Raw genomic sequence first — 16,755 nt, 5'->3', positions numbered from 1 at the left:
TATCAGAAACGGTCTGTAAAAACATTAGTTGGGGAGAATCGGAGTGAGTGTTTGAAGAATTAGATCATTTGAAATAATTTGGTACCTTTGCCAAGAAATTTTGAGGCAAAATTTTAAAAAGAAACTCTGCTATATTTTGGATATTGTTGAAATAGATCTCCAATGTTATGTTATTTTAATATTTTGCACCTCCACTTCTTATGCAAATCTATTGGGGGAAAAAATAGCATTACAAGAATGATAATTTGGCTTTTTAATGTTGTGGGCTAGATATTGCCCTTTCACATCTGTGACTTGGGTTCAAACCCAGCCCAGATTGATAGATGAACGTCTTTTCTGTCCATTGCCTATAAGGATCTTATAACACATTGTTTAAATTATTAAAACTTTTATGGTAAACTTGCATTGAAAATCAAATCGTTAACTTTTTTCCATTTTGATTTTATTTATGGATACAGACAGCAGCATTACAAAAAAGAAAACTAGTCATACCAAAAAGGAGGTGAGTCATCTATACTATATGTCTTGCTTGATCAATTAATTGATTTTTTTTTTAGTTGAGGAAATCAGCATTTAAATAAAGTGTAGGAGAGGTATGTTGCTTATATTGATTTTGGGAAGGCATGTTTAACTGTTCTGTTACAAAAATTAGCAAATCCCTTCTTTTGTAAATGTGATTACAAGTTGGAACAAGTTTTTGTCTAGATCATTGGTGAGGCTACATTTGGAGTATTGTGTGCAATTTTGAACACCGTATCATCAAAAGGATATTGAGGTGTGTAAGAATGTTCAGAGAAGGGCAACAGAGATGGTTCTACAATTTAAGCCTCTAAATTGTGAAGAAAGACTCACAAAACTGAATTTGTTTTCGTTAGAGAAAATAAGACTGAGAGGGACTTGATCTGGGCTTTTAGCAATGAAAAATGTAACTTGGACTCTGAAGGCAGAACCAGATGACATTTGTACAAAATTAACAAGCCTCAAGTGAAACCAGAGATCAGAAGAATTTTTTGAGTGATGGATATATGAAATAGACTCCAAGCAAAAGCAGTTAAAGCTAGAGTCTATAATATGTCATGAAATTAGTGAACATTTAAAAAAGCATGGGATTTGTAACGGGCAGGTCTTGTTTGATTAATTGATTGTTTTTTCTAGTTGAGGAAATCAGCATTTAAATAAAGGGTAGGGGATGTATGTTGCTTATGTTGATTTGGGGAAGGCATTTGATGAAGTGCCACATAAGAACCTGTTACAAAAATTAAGGTATATTGTGTTAAAGGAAATGTAGCTGCATGAATAGAGAGATGGCTAGTGAACAGAAAGCAAAGAGTAGGGGTAAATGGATGTTTTTAGGATTGGCCTGATGTGGGTAGTGGTCTGTCCAGTGATCTGTCCTCGGACCTCATTTTTTGTGTTCATCCTATTAATGATTTGGCCATGGACACGAGAGGAATGCTATTGAAGTTTGGTGATGATATCAAATTAGGTGGCAAACCGTGAGGAAATATGTAGGAGATTACAGGGGGACATAGATTAGCAGAGTGGATAGAGAGATAACAAATTTAGCTCCTTGCAGAAAAACATTTTGGGTAAAAGAACTGTGAATAGAAATATACGTTAAATGATATTCTTAGCAGAGTAGAGGAATAGAAACATCTAGGGATGTAAATACACAGATCTTTAAAGGTGGGAGTCTAACTGGAAGAAGCCATTTAAAAAGACACATGGGATTCTGGGTTTTATATAGAGGGGTATTGAACATAGGATTGGGATTAAATCAAGAGATTAAATAAACTTGGTAAAGTCAAACTAAGGAAAATTGCCTGTGTTTTTCTAAAAGGGGCAATTGCCCACAGCAAAAATCTTAGACCATTGCAGGGTTTTCCAAATAAGATGGACTGTACCAATCAACCAATTCTATGGTATACATCAACTTGAAAGGGCTTCCATTCCCCAATATGCAGATGCATTCTGATCAGAAAATGATGCTCCTGGTTAATGCGAAATTCTGAAATATACAGGGTCAACACAATGATTCCTTCGTCCTTAGCCAGTCTTATGTGGCTTACCTGAACAGGGTAAAAAACTTCAAGCTAGATTTTGAAGTACCACTCCCGTGGAGGGTCTTGGCTCACTTTTTAAAAATTGGATTCTCAAGAATGTATATTCACATACATACTTTGTGAGTCATGGTACATTTTAGTGTAAATTTAAGTTCATGTTTTATGAAGCCATCTTGCATTTTAATTGCATGGTGCTTACAATGAGAATGCATTGATACATCCAGGTTTCTTGGTATGAATGTGCTTGGACTTGGGAGCATGGTGAGTCAGGTTGAGGCACTTTCTTTTGAACTTGGTTTCTGGGGGTGGTTATGCCTGGAGATGGGGGCGCAGGGAAGGACCTGCATACCAGTGGTCCTGTTGGTTGAGGTTGTCAGACTTCATAGCCATTGGGTAGATTGCTGTGTTGGGGGCACTTTGTGTTGAGATAATCTCCAAGAGCAAGCTCTAAACTGCTTGATATTTTCCCAGTTCTAGGCTAAGGCCAAACATCACTCATTCTGATTGACATATGTCCCACATATGTTTGTTTCGGGGAGGGCTGTATTTTGCTACAGAGGTCATACATCGTCTTACAGCTAGTAGCAAGAGTTGTGCTAGCCTGCTCATTGCCTTCTCCCTCTTGTGGGCAGGCCCAGCAAACACTGAACTGGGTCTTCAGGGATTGTAAGAGTGGTAATGGTCCTGGTGGTGCCCTGGAACTGCTATCCAGAATGGCTAGATGCAAGGCATGTCCAGAATTTGTAAAATAAAAAGGGTAGCAGTATAAGTTCTGTTCATTCCACATTTCCAAATTTTCTATTTTGTGGACCAAACAATTAGTTTGGATTTGTTAAAGGTAAATCATGTCTGACAAATTTAATGGAGTTCTTTGAGGAAATAATGGAGTGAATTGATAAAGGAAATGCAGTGAATGGTGTAGATGTAAATTCTTAACTGATGAATAAAAGGCTCGTAGATAAAATTAAGATACATTGTATTAAAGGTAATGTGACTGCATGGATAACAAGTTGGTTAAAGTACAGAAAAAGAAGTATTGTAGTTAATGGTTGTCTTTTGGACTGGAGGCATGTAAACAGTAGTATCCCCAGAGGTCAGTGTTGGAACCATTACTACTATCAACACATGTAAACAATCTGAACTTTGGTATCAAAATGTTCAGATGACACAAAAATATGGAATAGTTAACTATGAAGAAGAGCAAATGGCTTCAGGAGGACATACATTAGTAGATTGGGCAAATAGATGTTAGATAAAATTTAATGCAAAAAAATGGTACACTTTTGGGAGAAAAAATATAGAGGGAAATATATACTAAATGATACAACTTAAAAGGAAGAGCTGAATGGCTTGGGGGTACAGATGCACAAATTTTTAATAATGAGAGGACAAGTTGATAAAGCTGTAAAAAAGTAGCATTTGGGATCTTTGGTTTTGTAAAGAGGGGCATGGAGTACGAAATCAAAGAGATATTGCTGTGTCTATATAAGTCATTGGCTAGATCACAGTTAGAATATTGTGTGCAGTTTTAGGTGCCCTACTTTAGCAAGGATATCAAGACCAGGATGACGGTGCAATCTATATTTACTGAGATGACACCAGGGATCAGAGGCTTTATTTGAGGTGAGACTAGAGAAACTGGGACTATTTTCACTAGAACACAGAAAATTTGAAAGAGAGCTAATAGAGGTATTCAAAATTATGAGGGGTTTTACAAACTAGTGAAAAACTATTTCTACTGGTTGGTGAATCATTAACTAGAGGGCATAAATTTAAGATCACCGCCAAAAGAACAAAGGAATAGCTGTGGGAAATTTTTCTACACAGAGGGTTGTTAGGATATGGAATGCCCTTCTAGAAACAGTGATGGGAGCAGAATCTGTGATCACTTTTAAAAGGGATAAATATTTGAAAAATAAAGATGTGAAATGGTGTGGGAGAAGGCAGAGGAATGGGACTGAGTGGATAGCTCTTTCAGAGAGCCTGAATTGCCACATCCTGTACTGTGCAATTCTTGGATTCCAATCTCTGATCTGTGCTGAAATAGCGGTTCTAAGACAGCCCAGCAGTAGAGACACTGCAAATGGTCTCCATCCCAGGGTGAGGGTAGGGGGAAACTAATCAACGAGGACTCCTATTGTTATCTAGTGACCCTCGCTGGAAAGTGTACAGGTCATGAAGAATGACCACTTGGGCCAGGGCACTGATGGGCTGCATCCCTACATGTGCCACCAACTCTGTTAGAGGAGTGGGGGAGGGGGGAATGTCAAATCTAGGGGAAATAAGAATTCAGTCTCCTCCCTCACAAAAAATGTTCAAATTCAGTGTTATCTATGTTAGAATTGATCCCATATAACCTACATTTCAGGATGTGGAAGATGGAAATGGCAGAATGCCATTGGAGTCCGAGGTATTAAAAAGAAATCATGTTACCAGCGAGTCAACAGAAAGCAAGTCAGTGACAGCCCAGAAAGGACACCCTTCAACCAGTGCAAAAGAAAATGAGGACAAAGACAAAAAATTACAAGAGACAAATAATGGTTCAAAACAGAATTCACAAGGTAAGAAACTGTATAACAATAAAACAAGACTGGAAAAGTCTATGAATCCACAGTAGTTTATGTTTTGGTACATAAAAGGACATCACAAGCTTAACAACACTGACATCTCAAGACCTTGGGTGTTTCTCAGAACTGTATATCCTTCACCACTGCAAACATAATTTTATAGAGTGTGATGAGACAGAGAACGAATAGTTCCCAATCCTTTGCTAATGCCACTCTCTAACTGGCCACTTATAAATGCTTCAGGGGTCACAAAAACATTGTTGGTGTTACTCATTACCAGTGGCAAGAATAAAATTTCGCACTCCACACGACAACTCTGTATAAGCATTTCACAAGTTCAAAGTTACTGTAACAATGATAACGTAAAATGTTTATTGCAGTTACATGTTTAAAATAATTCATAGGTTACTGTCAAGCAACATAGGATTATTGGTAAATCTACACATTACGTTATTGCCCAATGTGCACAAAATATTAAAACAATTGTTTGATCATTTTTAGTATTGAATGCCTCTGATATTTTGACCACGACAGATCAGCAAGAAACGGTGAAAAACATGCAAGCACAGGAAATGGAAGAATTCTATCAGAATGGTACCAAAATCCTGAAAAGGTCTAGAGATAAGAATTTAAGGAAGGAGTGAGTATGAATAAATAAAATCCGAGGTGATGGTTACATTTTGTGCTCAAGTTGAAGGTATCAATGTGGCAGAATACAGCATTTGTGTACTTTTTCCCACAATTTCGGTGTCAAGTATTCCCATGTGAAGTGTCGAATGGGAACAGGGAAAAGGTCCTTATCTTCTTTAACCAATGAGCTATGGTTACAATTTCCAGGTTTTTAAAGTACGATTTTCTTTTTCATTTTTTTCACTTAAATTCCTGTAAAAGGACCTTGTCTACCACAATCCTGTAAGCTGTCCCTTCCTTGTTCAATAATTGGCCGAAGAAGATGATCGATGGCCTGTAGGATTAACAATGACCTGATTTGCAGTAATCAGCACATCAGATTTACCTAGGTTAATGCTACAATACCATCTCTTTGATTATGAAACACAGCAGCACTCCAGCCACACACAGCCCATTTTCAGTGAGTGCTGAAGGGAGATCGCCATTAGAGTCTAGCCTAAAAAAACTCAGGCACCCCTGTCCAATGTCCCTTGCTGCCTGGCATCAATGCCCATACCTAGTGCTCCTTTGCCCCCTCCCCATACTTCGTGCTCTATGCCCGGTGTTCTCGGAAAGTGCCCACCGCACAATGGGCTGCCAATAGCCTGTGTCATGAGAAAGGCGCCCAGACCACCAGTAAACTATGTAAGTAGGCAGGCCTCGCATTATCTGATGAACTCAGCCCAAATGCAAATATTGCCTGTGCAGCATCAATGACAGTGGCAGTGTTTAGACTGCATTATTGGCCCCACACAGTGGCTGATAAACCATTCTTTACATCAAATTTAGGTAAAAGGGCCCTGAATTTCCTCTCCAGTTACGCTGGCTCCTTCATGTAATCTAGGTGGACAGGAAATGAATATCAGCAGGGAGCCATTCTGCTGGTCACTCACAACCCAACTACTTCTGGGATTTTTCTGCCAGAAGTGGCAATTAGGTGTGTAATACGTCTGCCCAAATACAGGCAAGCATATTATAAGGGGGTGCAAATGACAGGATGACATCATATGATGTCTTTCTCATCCTACGCTGTGGCGAGGCACTGCAGTGAATTCACTGCATCCCAACTGAGGCTGACACCCCAGCGGGCATCATAAATGGTCCCAGCACTTGCACCCTGTACAGTACTGACCCTGACTCTGGGAAATTGTCTGGAGTTAGATGAAAGTCCTGCCCCATCGAAGATCTGCCCCCCCCCCACTGTTGGGACAGGGAGGAAACTCCAAGCTCAGCACTCTAGTTAGTATTATTAGTATTATTGTTGGATTGGGTAGCAATGAAAACAGAGCAACTTATACAGCACCTTTTATTATATTGAAACATCCCAAGGTGCTTTACAAAGAGTAGTGGGGGGTGGAGGGGCAGAAGGGGAGAGGAATCGGACATTGAGCAGAAGGTGGGTGAAGAAGATTAAGGGAGCCAGCGAAAAGGCAAGTCAAAAAGTACGTTTTGAGAAAGCTTTTGAAGGTAATAAGGGATGCAGCAAAGCGGAGATCATTTAGGATCACGACTCATCGGGTATTCTCCTGTTTCATGGCAGCACTTGGTATTCATGACTATATCCTCAAACCTTTATCAGACAAACAGTTGTTTCCTTCGTGTTTCGACTAATTGCATTTGTAATATTGAATTTTCCTTGCATCGCCCCTCTGACATCTGCTTAACTGTAACAACGCAGATTCACAGGGTGCAGGCTAATCAGCTGGTTCATTGAGTCACTCATCAGTCAATCAGTGCGGGGCATCCGTGAGGGAAATCTAACTAATGTCCTACACAACCCGGCACTCAAGATGCTGCAAAATGATTGGCTCGTTTCGACATCCGACCTAGGGCCTTGAGTTTCCTGGTCTAGCCACCATACTCAGAAATCTTCTGGAATTACATCCAGAAAAAAAACACATAACATTAAATGATGTATTTCTTAATAACCCTTTACATTTCCCCCTCTTTCTACAATGTCAGTATATCAACCATTTCTCCATAATGACGGTCATGAACTTTCTGTAACCTTTTAAATTTCTGCCTGTATGTTTCTAACATCCAGTCATAAGTCGTGAGAATGACTTACTTTACAGGATCATTATCCACTCTTTTCCATCAGATCTGCACGAGAAAACAAAGGAAATGCTTCACCACTAAGTGATGATATCAGTCTTTCTACCTATATTCCTTTGTCCTACTTGCTGAACAACACAAAAGCCCTGAAGAATCTGTGTGTCATTCTGCTTTAAAATGTAGAATAATATTTGAGTTGGTAAAATTTTTTTTTTCATTCGTTCATGGGATGTGGGCGTCGCTGGCAAGGCCAGCATTTATTGCCCATCCCTAATTGCCCTTAAGAAGGTGGTGAGCCGCCTTCTTGAACCGCTACAGTCCACGTGATGAAGGTTCTCCCACAGTGCTGTTAGGAAGGGAGTTCCAGGATTTTGACCCAGCGACGATGAAGGAACGGCGATATATTTCCAAGTCGGGATGGTGTGTGACTTGGAGGGGAACGTGCAGGTGGTGTTGCTCCGATGTGCCTGCTGCCCTTGTTCTTCTAGATGGTAGAGGTTGCGGGTTTGGGAGGTGCTGTCGAAGAAGCCTTGGCAAGTTGCTGCAGTGCATCCTGTGGATGATACACACTGCAGCCACGGTGCGCCGGTGGTGAAGGGAATGAATGTTTAGGGTGGTGAATGGGGTACCAATCAAGCGGGCTGCTTTGTCCTGGATGGTGTTGAACTTCTTGAGTGTTGTTGGAGCTGCACTCATCCAGGCATACAGTAAAGATTTTTGATCAACTGAACCCTCACTCCCTGATCTTAGTTGATAAGCCTTTGTTTGCCAGTTCAAATGCACGTTGGTTGTTTCCTTTTTTTTCAACTTCACGCTTGCACAAAGCCTCCTTATCCTGGCACTAATGTTTCTTTTCAGTTTTATATCTACATTGAGGCTCCTTTGAGCATATAGCTGAAAAATCGCTGAATTTTTCTTTAAAGCCACCATTTATAAACCAGCAATTACCATAAAATTGACCAACATACATCTAAAATTAAATTCATACCATAACAAATACATAAAAATTACGTAACTCTTCAAAACCCATACACTCACCTTAAATGTTAGCATGTTTTTCAGAAATTTTCCCTGCAAGGCTCTCTGGGACCTAGGAATTTAGTTCTATTCTAGTCTCAGAACTTTGATTTTTGAACTAGGTTAGGGAGTTGCGGCTCCCGTTGATTGAATTTTGCATGTGTGGGGAAGAGAGAGATGGAAGTTGTAGTTTTCACCCTTTTCTTATGTAACTCCCAATACCCAGAGTACATGGTCACAAGCTAAGTCAACACGACAATCAGGCCACACTCCAGATTCTGGGCTATCCCTAATTAACGCCACAGGAGAACTATCAGTATTCCAGAAATTATAGTGCCTCATGGAGCACAGTTTGGAGTCTTTCTTGCAGCCGATACTGTATTCCATTCTGTAGTTGATAAAGGGGAATGTAATCTAACCTCACTACACTCACACTTAACTGGGTTTGCCAATAAAAGTTGCATTTTGCTATGTATTTTGTCAACCATATTTTTAAATGTTTTTTTTCATTTAGAATTTCTGTTTTAAATCCAAGAGCATAAGATATAAAACAAATAATAATAATCTTTCCTGTTGCGTAAATGTTTCTTTGCTGTTTTGACATGTTCCAATATTTTGTGATTCAAAGTAACCCTTGTGGTCTACTTCTGAGTGCTTTACATTAAAAATAACATTTACACATTCAGATTATACCTTATGTTGTCATTTGGAATGGTTTTCTAAATTGACTTCTAAAACCTTCTATGCAAGCATTCTTTTCTATGGAGGATATTTTTGTGGCTGTGGCTCATTTTTCTAATTCACCATAAATTTAGTGAGAAGCCAGTTAATAACTTTGCTCAAGGAGCTAATACTACTGCAAGCATTTATGTTTATTCTATTGATGTGAAGTGTCTTATTTTTTTCCTCTGATATAATATTGTTGATAAAGACAGATAATCCGTTGACTGATAAAGGCAATCCAATAAGTTTTGATAGCTTTATATCTATAGATGCTTTTATTGGTTAATTTTCTACAGATTTAGGAAAAATAAAATAATAGTAAGGCAGATGTCATATGAAGAATAAGAAATATTGGAACGCTAGAACTCAATTCAGAGGTTTTGATGTCATAAATTATGAAAGTAACATCCCAAGACATTTACACGGTTGTACCATATCTGGTAACCATACTTTGCACATATCTCTAATATGTTAAAAGTCTTACATTTGCAAGCATGTACTGCCTACAAAACTTTACTTCCTATTGTCGTGTTTTTGTCACATTTTTGTGTCAACTTTCCCCTTTATAAATTCCCATGTCCACAATTATAATGAAAACTGCCTATGTAAACGTGTCAAACTGTAACCACGCCATTCTGCCATTGATGGTGTAGTAACACCTCAGTTTTGTGTCTCCCAGCTCCTCAACCTGCACTGCATAGAAACTGCTATGTTCCAACCAACTCTACTTCTCTGTTTTCCAATTTGCCATCATTTTGCTGTTTAACTATAATTAATAATATGAAATCAAGGAATGATATAAAAATAGAGACAGAATGTACTACTTTAAAATGGGGACTGAATTACAACTGTGCACCTTAGTCCAATTGCCCCATTTACTAACCCCGCCTCAGCAGAAGACTACATTTGGTCTTGATTCCCTATCTACAATGCCATAGGAGATCAACTCGTTTTATTTCATCAGTCACTGTGCAGCCTCCAATAGTGTTCATATAGCAGAGAGTTAAATACAGTAGTATCTGGAGACATTTGACAATATAAGTTTACTGCCTCTAACACCTGTATTACCTGTTTTTAAGTAGAGGTTATAAGCTATTGGTGAAAGCAGCTGATATGGGAAGTACTAAAGCCATGGAGAGAATAGCCTATGCCTTATTGTTCGGTGACCAACTGCCGCAGAACGTTACAGCAGCTAGAGATCTCTTTGAGGCCCTGGCAGAAAATGGCTCTCATAAAGCCCAAACTGTGAGCTGCTTGAAAATGGACTTAACATGGAAGTAATGTGATAAAACTTAGTTGTTCATTTGTTTTAACGTGCTATAAAACTGAATTATCTTTGAATGATATACCATTATCCATAATATCTTGGTAAAGGCTTTGTCAAGTATTGCCCAACAACATGATTTTGATTTGAATAACAGATGTTACAATGTCGTTCCATAAAAATTACAAAATAGATAACCATTGTCATTTTTTTTAAAATTAAGAATATTCTTGAGAATTTACAGTTGGAATTTAATTTGATCTTGCCTAATATTGTTTTGAATATTTGACATGGTGAATCAAAGGATTTGTAATATATTCCTCCCTCATTTTAAAAATTATTTTTATTCTTCCCTCCAAGCAAAAATATTCGCATTTCCAACCAAGAAGATGGACAGTTAACTTGTTCCAGTGATATTCTGCCAAAGGTACTCTGCAACCAACTGCAAGGTGGTATGCAAGAGTAAGCACAGGTGGAATTGCCATTCCATTTTATTTTTTTCCCTTCTCCCTGTGGGGAAGTGATTTACCTTTGTTCAACAATATCTTCAAACTGGCTGTGAATAGAAACTCACTGTGTGGAAAGTCATAACCCCAAGCCCATATCCTGCAACACCACGTTACAATGCATTAGTAACTGAACTGGATTGTTAAAAAAAAGTACTTTTTATCAGGGAAAAATTGTTATGGATAAAGTTTTGAAGAAATATTTCAATTTGCTAACTTTTTCATAAAACTTTGAGATTTGATTTATCTATTTCTTATTGTTAAAGTAACCTTGTTCTGACTTTTTTTTTAAAAAAGAGATACATAGATAAAAACATCTTTAAAATGGATAATAGTTTTGTTAAGTTAACATCACATTAGTAATCAACGTCTTCATGAATACTTAAGGTGTAAGAATGTGTCTTAATATCTGTAAATATTTTTAAGGTTTTAAATGAGTGTTTTTTGGGCTTTTGTTAGGCATTAGGATTCATGCATGCCACTGGTGTTGGTGTGGATTTTAACCAACCTAAGGTAAGGAGATGCAGATAGTGTCATTATAGAAAGTAATTAGATCAAAAAGAAGACTAAACCATTCTATTGTTGGTGAGTTCGCTGAGGGTGATTTGATACTACAAGACCTTCAAAGTATTAAAAGCAAATAGTGAACATGGTGCACGAGTTAAGAATGTTACAATCCTTCCTCACCTCAGTGCTCTGAATCCACTCAGTTCTTCCGACTCTCCCTTCATTGCTTCTAGCTCTAATCCCCCACATTCAAAGCTCCTAAAACTCATTTCCTCCTCCAGCACTCATCACAGGTGCTCAACACCCCAGCATACCTCGCTGGTTCCAGATCCATGTCCCCCAGTTCTTGTAGATCGTACCCCCTGAGGCTTTCCGGTATCCTTACTTCCCTTGTGTTCCCATTCCTCCCCCATCACTCCCAGACACCAGCTACTTCCAGTGCCTCACCCAATGTTTCCAAGCCTTGCAGTCTGCCTTGCAAATACACCCATGTTTCAGTTTTTCCCACCCCACGAATGCTTACAGGATCAAGCCATCCACAAAGTCCTCCCAGGCCCCAGATTACAATACCACCAGACAACAGTGCTCCTACAGCCCAAATATTAAATATTCTCAAGTACAGCCCATTTACATCCCTTTCCAAGCCATGACCCTATCTGCCAGTTTTATTCCACACTCCCACCCACATCCCTTGACTCCTCCTAGTCCCTCCCGGCTTGACCCATAGCTTTCTCGCCCATGTGTGATATTTCTTTAACAGCCTGATTTCTGAATACCATAGGCCTTAAAAAAGATAAGATAGATATTGAGTACATCAGTAAGGAACTTGTGTGAGCGTCACACTGAGGCATTGGAGACAGAGGAGGTAGAGACTTACAGAAAGAGTGAGACAGGAAAATGAGAAAGTGAACTGGCTAGGGTGATAGAGATTCTACAATGTGGGAGAGAGAGGCACAGAGAGAAGATGGAAGACAAAAACAAAGAGAGTGACTCAAAGGGAATTTGACAGTGGGAAAGAAGCAGAGAGAAAGTTAAAGGAAGAGAGATATCATTTCCTTTTGTCTGTGAGCAACTTCACAGGAAATTAATTGTATTACAATACATTGTGTGTTACATGGTATAAAACATTCTTGCCATTATAAAAAAGCATCCTCTGACTCACTGACCAGTGCTACATAGGACCTGCCAGTTGCTTTTAATTAATCACCCTGAAATCTGTATGCTATCTTCTATCTTTCCGCCACAGTTGAGAATGAGCAGATCATAGTGGTTATTGGCTTTTTTTACATAAATGTAAATAATTACCTGAGTAATTATATTGTTTCTCCAAAAAAAAGTCATCTATGTACATGCATATTTTCATAATCAATAGCAGTGAAGCTGAGCCACGAAAAATAGTGCAACAACATAATATACTAGTTGATCTCCCATCGTATTGCATACGGGTAGTCGAAACCAATTTGAATTTTTCAGGTCAAGAAGGATTAGAGGGTAGGAGATAATGGAACCAATGCCGTGAAGAAGTGGGGGTGAAGGGGGGGGAAGGAGGAGGAAAATAGGAGGGGAGGCAACAAAGGAGGGGGGAGAAAGAAAGTGTGGAGGGGGAGGAAGGCGGACAGGAAGTGAGTGGTGAGAAAGGGGAATTTATATCAGTGGGAGTAAAAGGATTGGGGGAGGTGAAATATAGCCAGTGGAGGTACTGTGGGTGGGAAATGTGGTCAAGGGTTGGGGAACTGTAAAAGGGGAAAAGAAGCAGGGTGGAGATAACTGCAGGCAATGGGGGTTGGGTTGGGGGGAAGGAATTGGCAGCCAGTGGGTGTATTGGAACAGGAAATGCAGCTGGGAGGGGTGCAGGAATTAAAATCTTGCTCAACGTAGGGGGAGGAGTAAGGCTGAAATCTTGTTCAGAGGGTTTTTGAGGGCCGAAAATTTGCTTAATGGTAAGGGGGCAATCGTGAGGGAGGGGGTCGAGGACACAGAACCTAGTACAATGGGTTCTTAAAAGTTACCGCCTCAAGCCCACATTTCTCTAGAATATATCTCTCAAAAAATTGCCAGACCCCTTTGAGACAAATTGAGAGCCCACTTTGCCTTTTTTTAATGCAGTCAAGGGGGATAGCTAACCCCTCTGACCCATTTCCCTTTTTACTTTTGCAGCAGGCCACGAGTGATTGTCAGCCCCATTGCAGAAAAAACATGTAAAGTTGTCTCCCTGGTGCAGTTAGAACCAGGTTATCAGTCATTTATTTTGTACTGTGCCATGGAAGGTGACAGTACCACATCAATGCCACACTATCAATGTAAATATGCGTGAGCAGGTTACTATTTGAACAAGTGATTCAATAACATATCCACTTGTGAATCTCATTTTGTCATACTGTAGAGCTAAACACAATGCAGTTCTTTTGTTAGCATTGAAGCTAGATTTTGTGGACAAATTTTTGCATTAAGTATCAATCTTGCTATAAATATTTTTCAGGCGCTGGTGTATTATACATTTGCTGCATTGGGTGGAAACTTTGTAGCACATATGATTTTGGTAGGTGTATTAATTGTATAATTTAAATATTGATTCGTCACATTGAATCATCAATAGCCAGTAATTTATAAGTGCTTGGTGTTACATGTAATGATCTCTGTTTCAACAGGGCTACAGGTATCTTAATGGTATTAATCTTCCACAGCACTGTGAAGCAGCTCTTGTTCATTACAGAACTGCAGCAAAATATGGTAATTATCTAAGAATCTGAATAGGAAAAGTGTTAGTTGTCCTTGAAGAAGCAGAAGTGATCAAAATTTGTTGTGTGGAAGTAATTTCCAGAATGCAAATGCTGCAATAGTCTGGGAATTTACCTTTCAGTATTCCTACATTTTGCAAACACAGTGTATTTATAATTATGACATGTGACCTGACATGGTTGGTAATTGATGGAGGGGTCATCCACTAGCACTTCTGAAGAAAAGAAAGAGATGAAGAAATGAAAAGCTGCCTTCTATCAGCACACAAAGAATAACAAACCTAGCTCAGTGTGTAGCGGAACAAACCCTACTTATGATCCATTTGAAAACTGGACATGCCAGGAGAGTGTTGCTATAGACCTAGTTCATAAAGTCCATCTGTATGCAGATGATATCTTTATATTTTTAAGCAGCACTGGATAACTATCTGGAAAGGCTTAGTGTGCAGTACTTTCTACAGCTGCTGAATAAATCGGAAGAAATCATACAAACTGGCAATCATGAAAACTGTTTTCCTGCTGTATGTGAATCCCCTCCCTTTCAATGACCTTGTAAAGGAAAAAGTACCTTGGAATTAAAGTCCACTTGGATTCTAGTAATGCGATTAGTTTGAATGTTACTCCTTTATTAAACTGAATCATGGCAGCTTTTTACCACTTACCTCTGAGAAATGTTAGTCCAATCGAGAGTATTACCTTACATTACAACAGTGACTGCATTTCAAAAGTACTTCTTTGGCTGTTAAGCACTTTGGGACATTCTGAGATCATGAAAGGCGCTCGATAAATGAAAGTTCTTTCTTTTGTGTGATGAATTTGCTCCTAGTTCCCCATTTGTCTTTTATTACTAAAACTGACAACTCGCCTTCCTGTAGTTGCTGGTATGGATGACTGAGTTAATGGTTTAACAAATAAAATATAGCAAGTAAACACAGCAGACTTCCTTCATCCAACTTTTATAGAGAAACAAATATTTTAAATTTTAATTAAACCAGTGGCACTGGTGTTGGACTGATAGTGCCATTAGCGAGCTGATGGTGGATTATGTTAGGGCATCTCTATTTGCATTTTTTCCTTGTTGGAGGAGGCAGTCTTGGGATCTGTACCTATTTAACGGCCTTCCTGATGCTGTTCCTTATTTCCACTCGCACAATGTTTTAGTACTCAACCTTTAAACTATGGGCTTTTCTCAGACAATCAATGTGGCTATTCTTGGGCCTGGACTGCATAGCCACAGTTATATTTACTTCCAAACTGAGGCAGATGTTATAAGGGTGAAGATTCAGCCAAGTGCTGAAGCAGGGAGGTATGGCTAAATTTGCTGGGATTCATGATCTGCTTTAAGCATCTAGAAACTTTGGATTAACACACTACTTCTGTTTGATATAAAGTATATCAGTGTGCTAATAAAGCGGACAGATACAATATTAAAATGCAGCAAATTTGTTCAGAAACGAGGGTGACTCGAAATAGCTCAGCCGTCTGTATTGTTTATTTGCACAAATGGGCTTCCACTCGCATTCCCCCTTTCATTCCATGATTCCTGCCTGGTCTTTAATCTTCTGCAATTAACATCAGCCAATTACCACATTTTGTGGCTTGTAGTATTAAGTAATTGTCATCTGAGATGAGTACTTCAGTCACTCAAATGGGGCTCTGGGTCATGTTTGACTCTAGATCTTGACGCTTGGATGCGTTTATCCTTTGGGTCATTGTTGTCAACTGATTACAATTCATTTTTCGGTCAGGTTGTTTTTTTTTAACATTTTTCTGCCTTTTGCCTTTAACTACTGTGGCATATTCAAAAAAATCAAATAAAATATATATTTTTTAAATGGAGTTGGAAGAAATTGAGGCCCCCAAGGTAAGGAAGCATGCTGGAGAAGTGCTCAAAGACTCTATTGGTGCGACAATAATAGAATCCCTGTCATGAAGTTACCCCTGCTACCTCCTCTGGAAAAATAAAAATAACTGGCCAAATAAGTGTGTAAGAAACCAAAAAAAACACATTTTTAGTATTCTTGCCTATCAGAATCAGGAGGGCCTGAAAATCAAGGAAGCAGGAAGATATCATCATGAACTAAATGTAGAAAAGTTTGTGCTATTTTATTTTTTGTAAAAGGAATAGTTCAAAGGCAGTTCACAAAATTGTATATGTGTGCCGTAGCCACACATTTGAAAATTCCTTCTGGAAAATAAAAAAAGTACCAGGGTTAGATATTCGAATTTCTAATCTACCCCCATATACCAACAACTACTTGCATTTATATAGTGCCTTTAATGTAGTAAAACATCCCAAAGCGCTTCACAGGAGTGATTATCAAACAAAATTTGACACTGAGCCACATATAGCGATATTAGGACAGGTGACCAAAACCTTGGTCAAAGAGGTAGGTCTTAAGGAGCGTCTTAAAGGAGGAGAGAGAGGTGGAGAGGTTTAGGGAGGGAATTCCAAAGCTTAAGGTTTGGGCAGCTGAAGGCACAGCCCCCAGTGGTGAAGCGAGAAAAATCAGGATGCGCATGAGACCAGAATTGGAGGAGTGTAGAGATCTCGGAGGGTTGTAGGGCTGGAGGAGGTCACAGAGATAGGGAGGGGCGAGGCCATGGATGGATTTGAAAACAAGGATGAGAATGTTAAAATCGAGG

General features: G+C 39.1%; 1 protein-coding gene across 1 annotated transcript in view; it reads left to right on the top strand.

Annotated features, from left to right (window-relative positions):
* Positions 1 to 448: 448 nt before the first annotated feature.
* The window catches only part of LOC137324849 (protein sel-1 homolog 1-like), a 37,925-nt gene continuing 21,618 nt past the window's right edge, over positions 449 to 16,755 (top strand). The window contains exons 1-7 of the mRNA XM_067989571.1: positions 449 to 502; positions 4,432 to 4,624; positions 5,165 to 5,270; positions 10,174 to 10,339; positions 11,324 to 11,377; positions 13,851 to 13,910; positions 14,020 to 14,101. Of these exons, the coding sequence (XP_067845672.1) occupies positions 449 to 502; positions 4,432 to 4,624; positions 5,165 to 5,270; positions 10,174 to 10,339; positions 11,324 to 11,377; positions 13,851 to 13,910; positions 14,020 to 14,101 (715 nt within the window). The remainder of the gene's footprint in view (positions 503 to 4,431; positions 4,625 to 5,164; positions 5,271 to 10,173; positions 10,340 to 11,323; positions 11,378 to 13,850; positions 13,911 to 14,019; positions 14,102 to 16,755) is intronic.

This window comes from Heptranchias perlo, chromosome 8 (genome assembly GCF_035084215.1).
Source record: "Heptranchias perlo isolate sHepPer1 chromosome 8, sHepPer1.hap1, whole genome shotgun sequence".
NCBI lineage: Eukaryota > Metazoa > Chordata > Chondrichthyes > Hexanchiformes > Hexanchidae > Heptranchias > Heptranchias perlo.
Note: the sequence above shows the minus strand (reverse complement) of the source record. Positions and strands in the feature narration are given on the sequence as shown.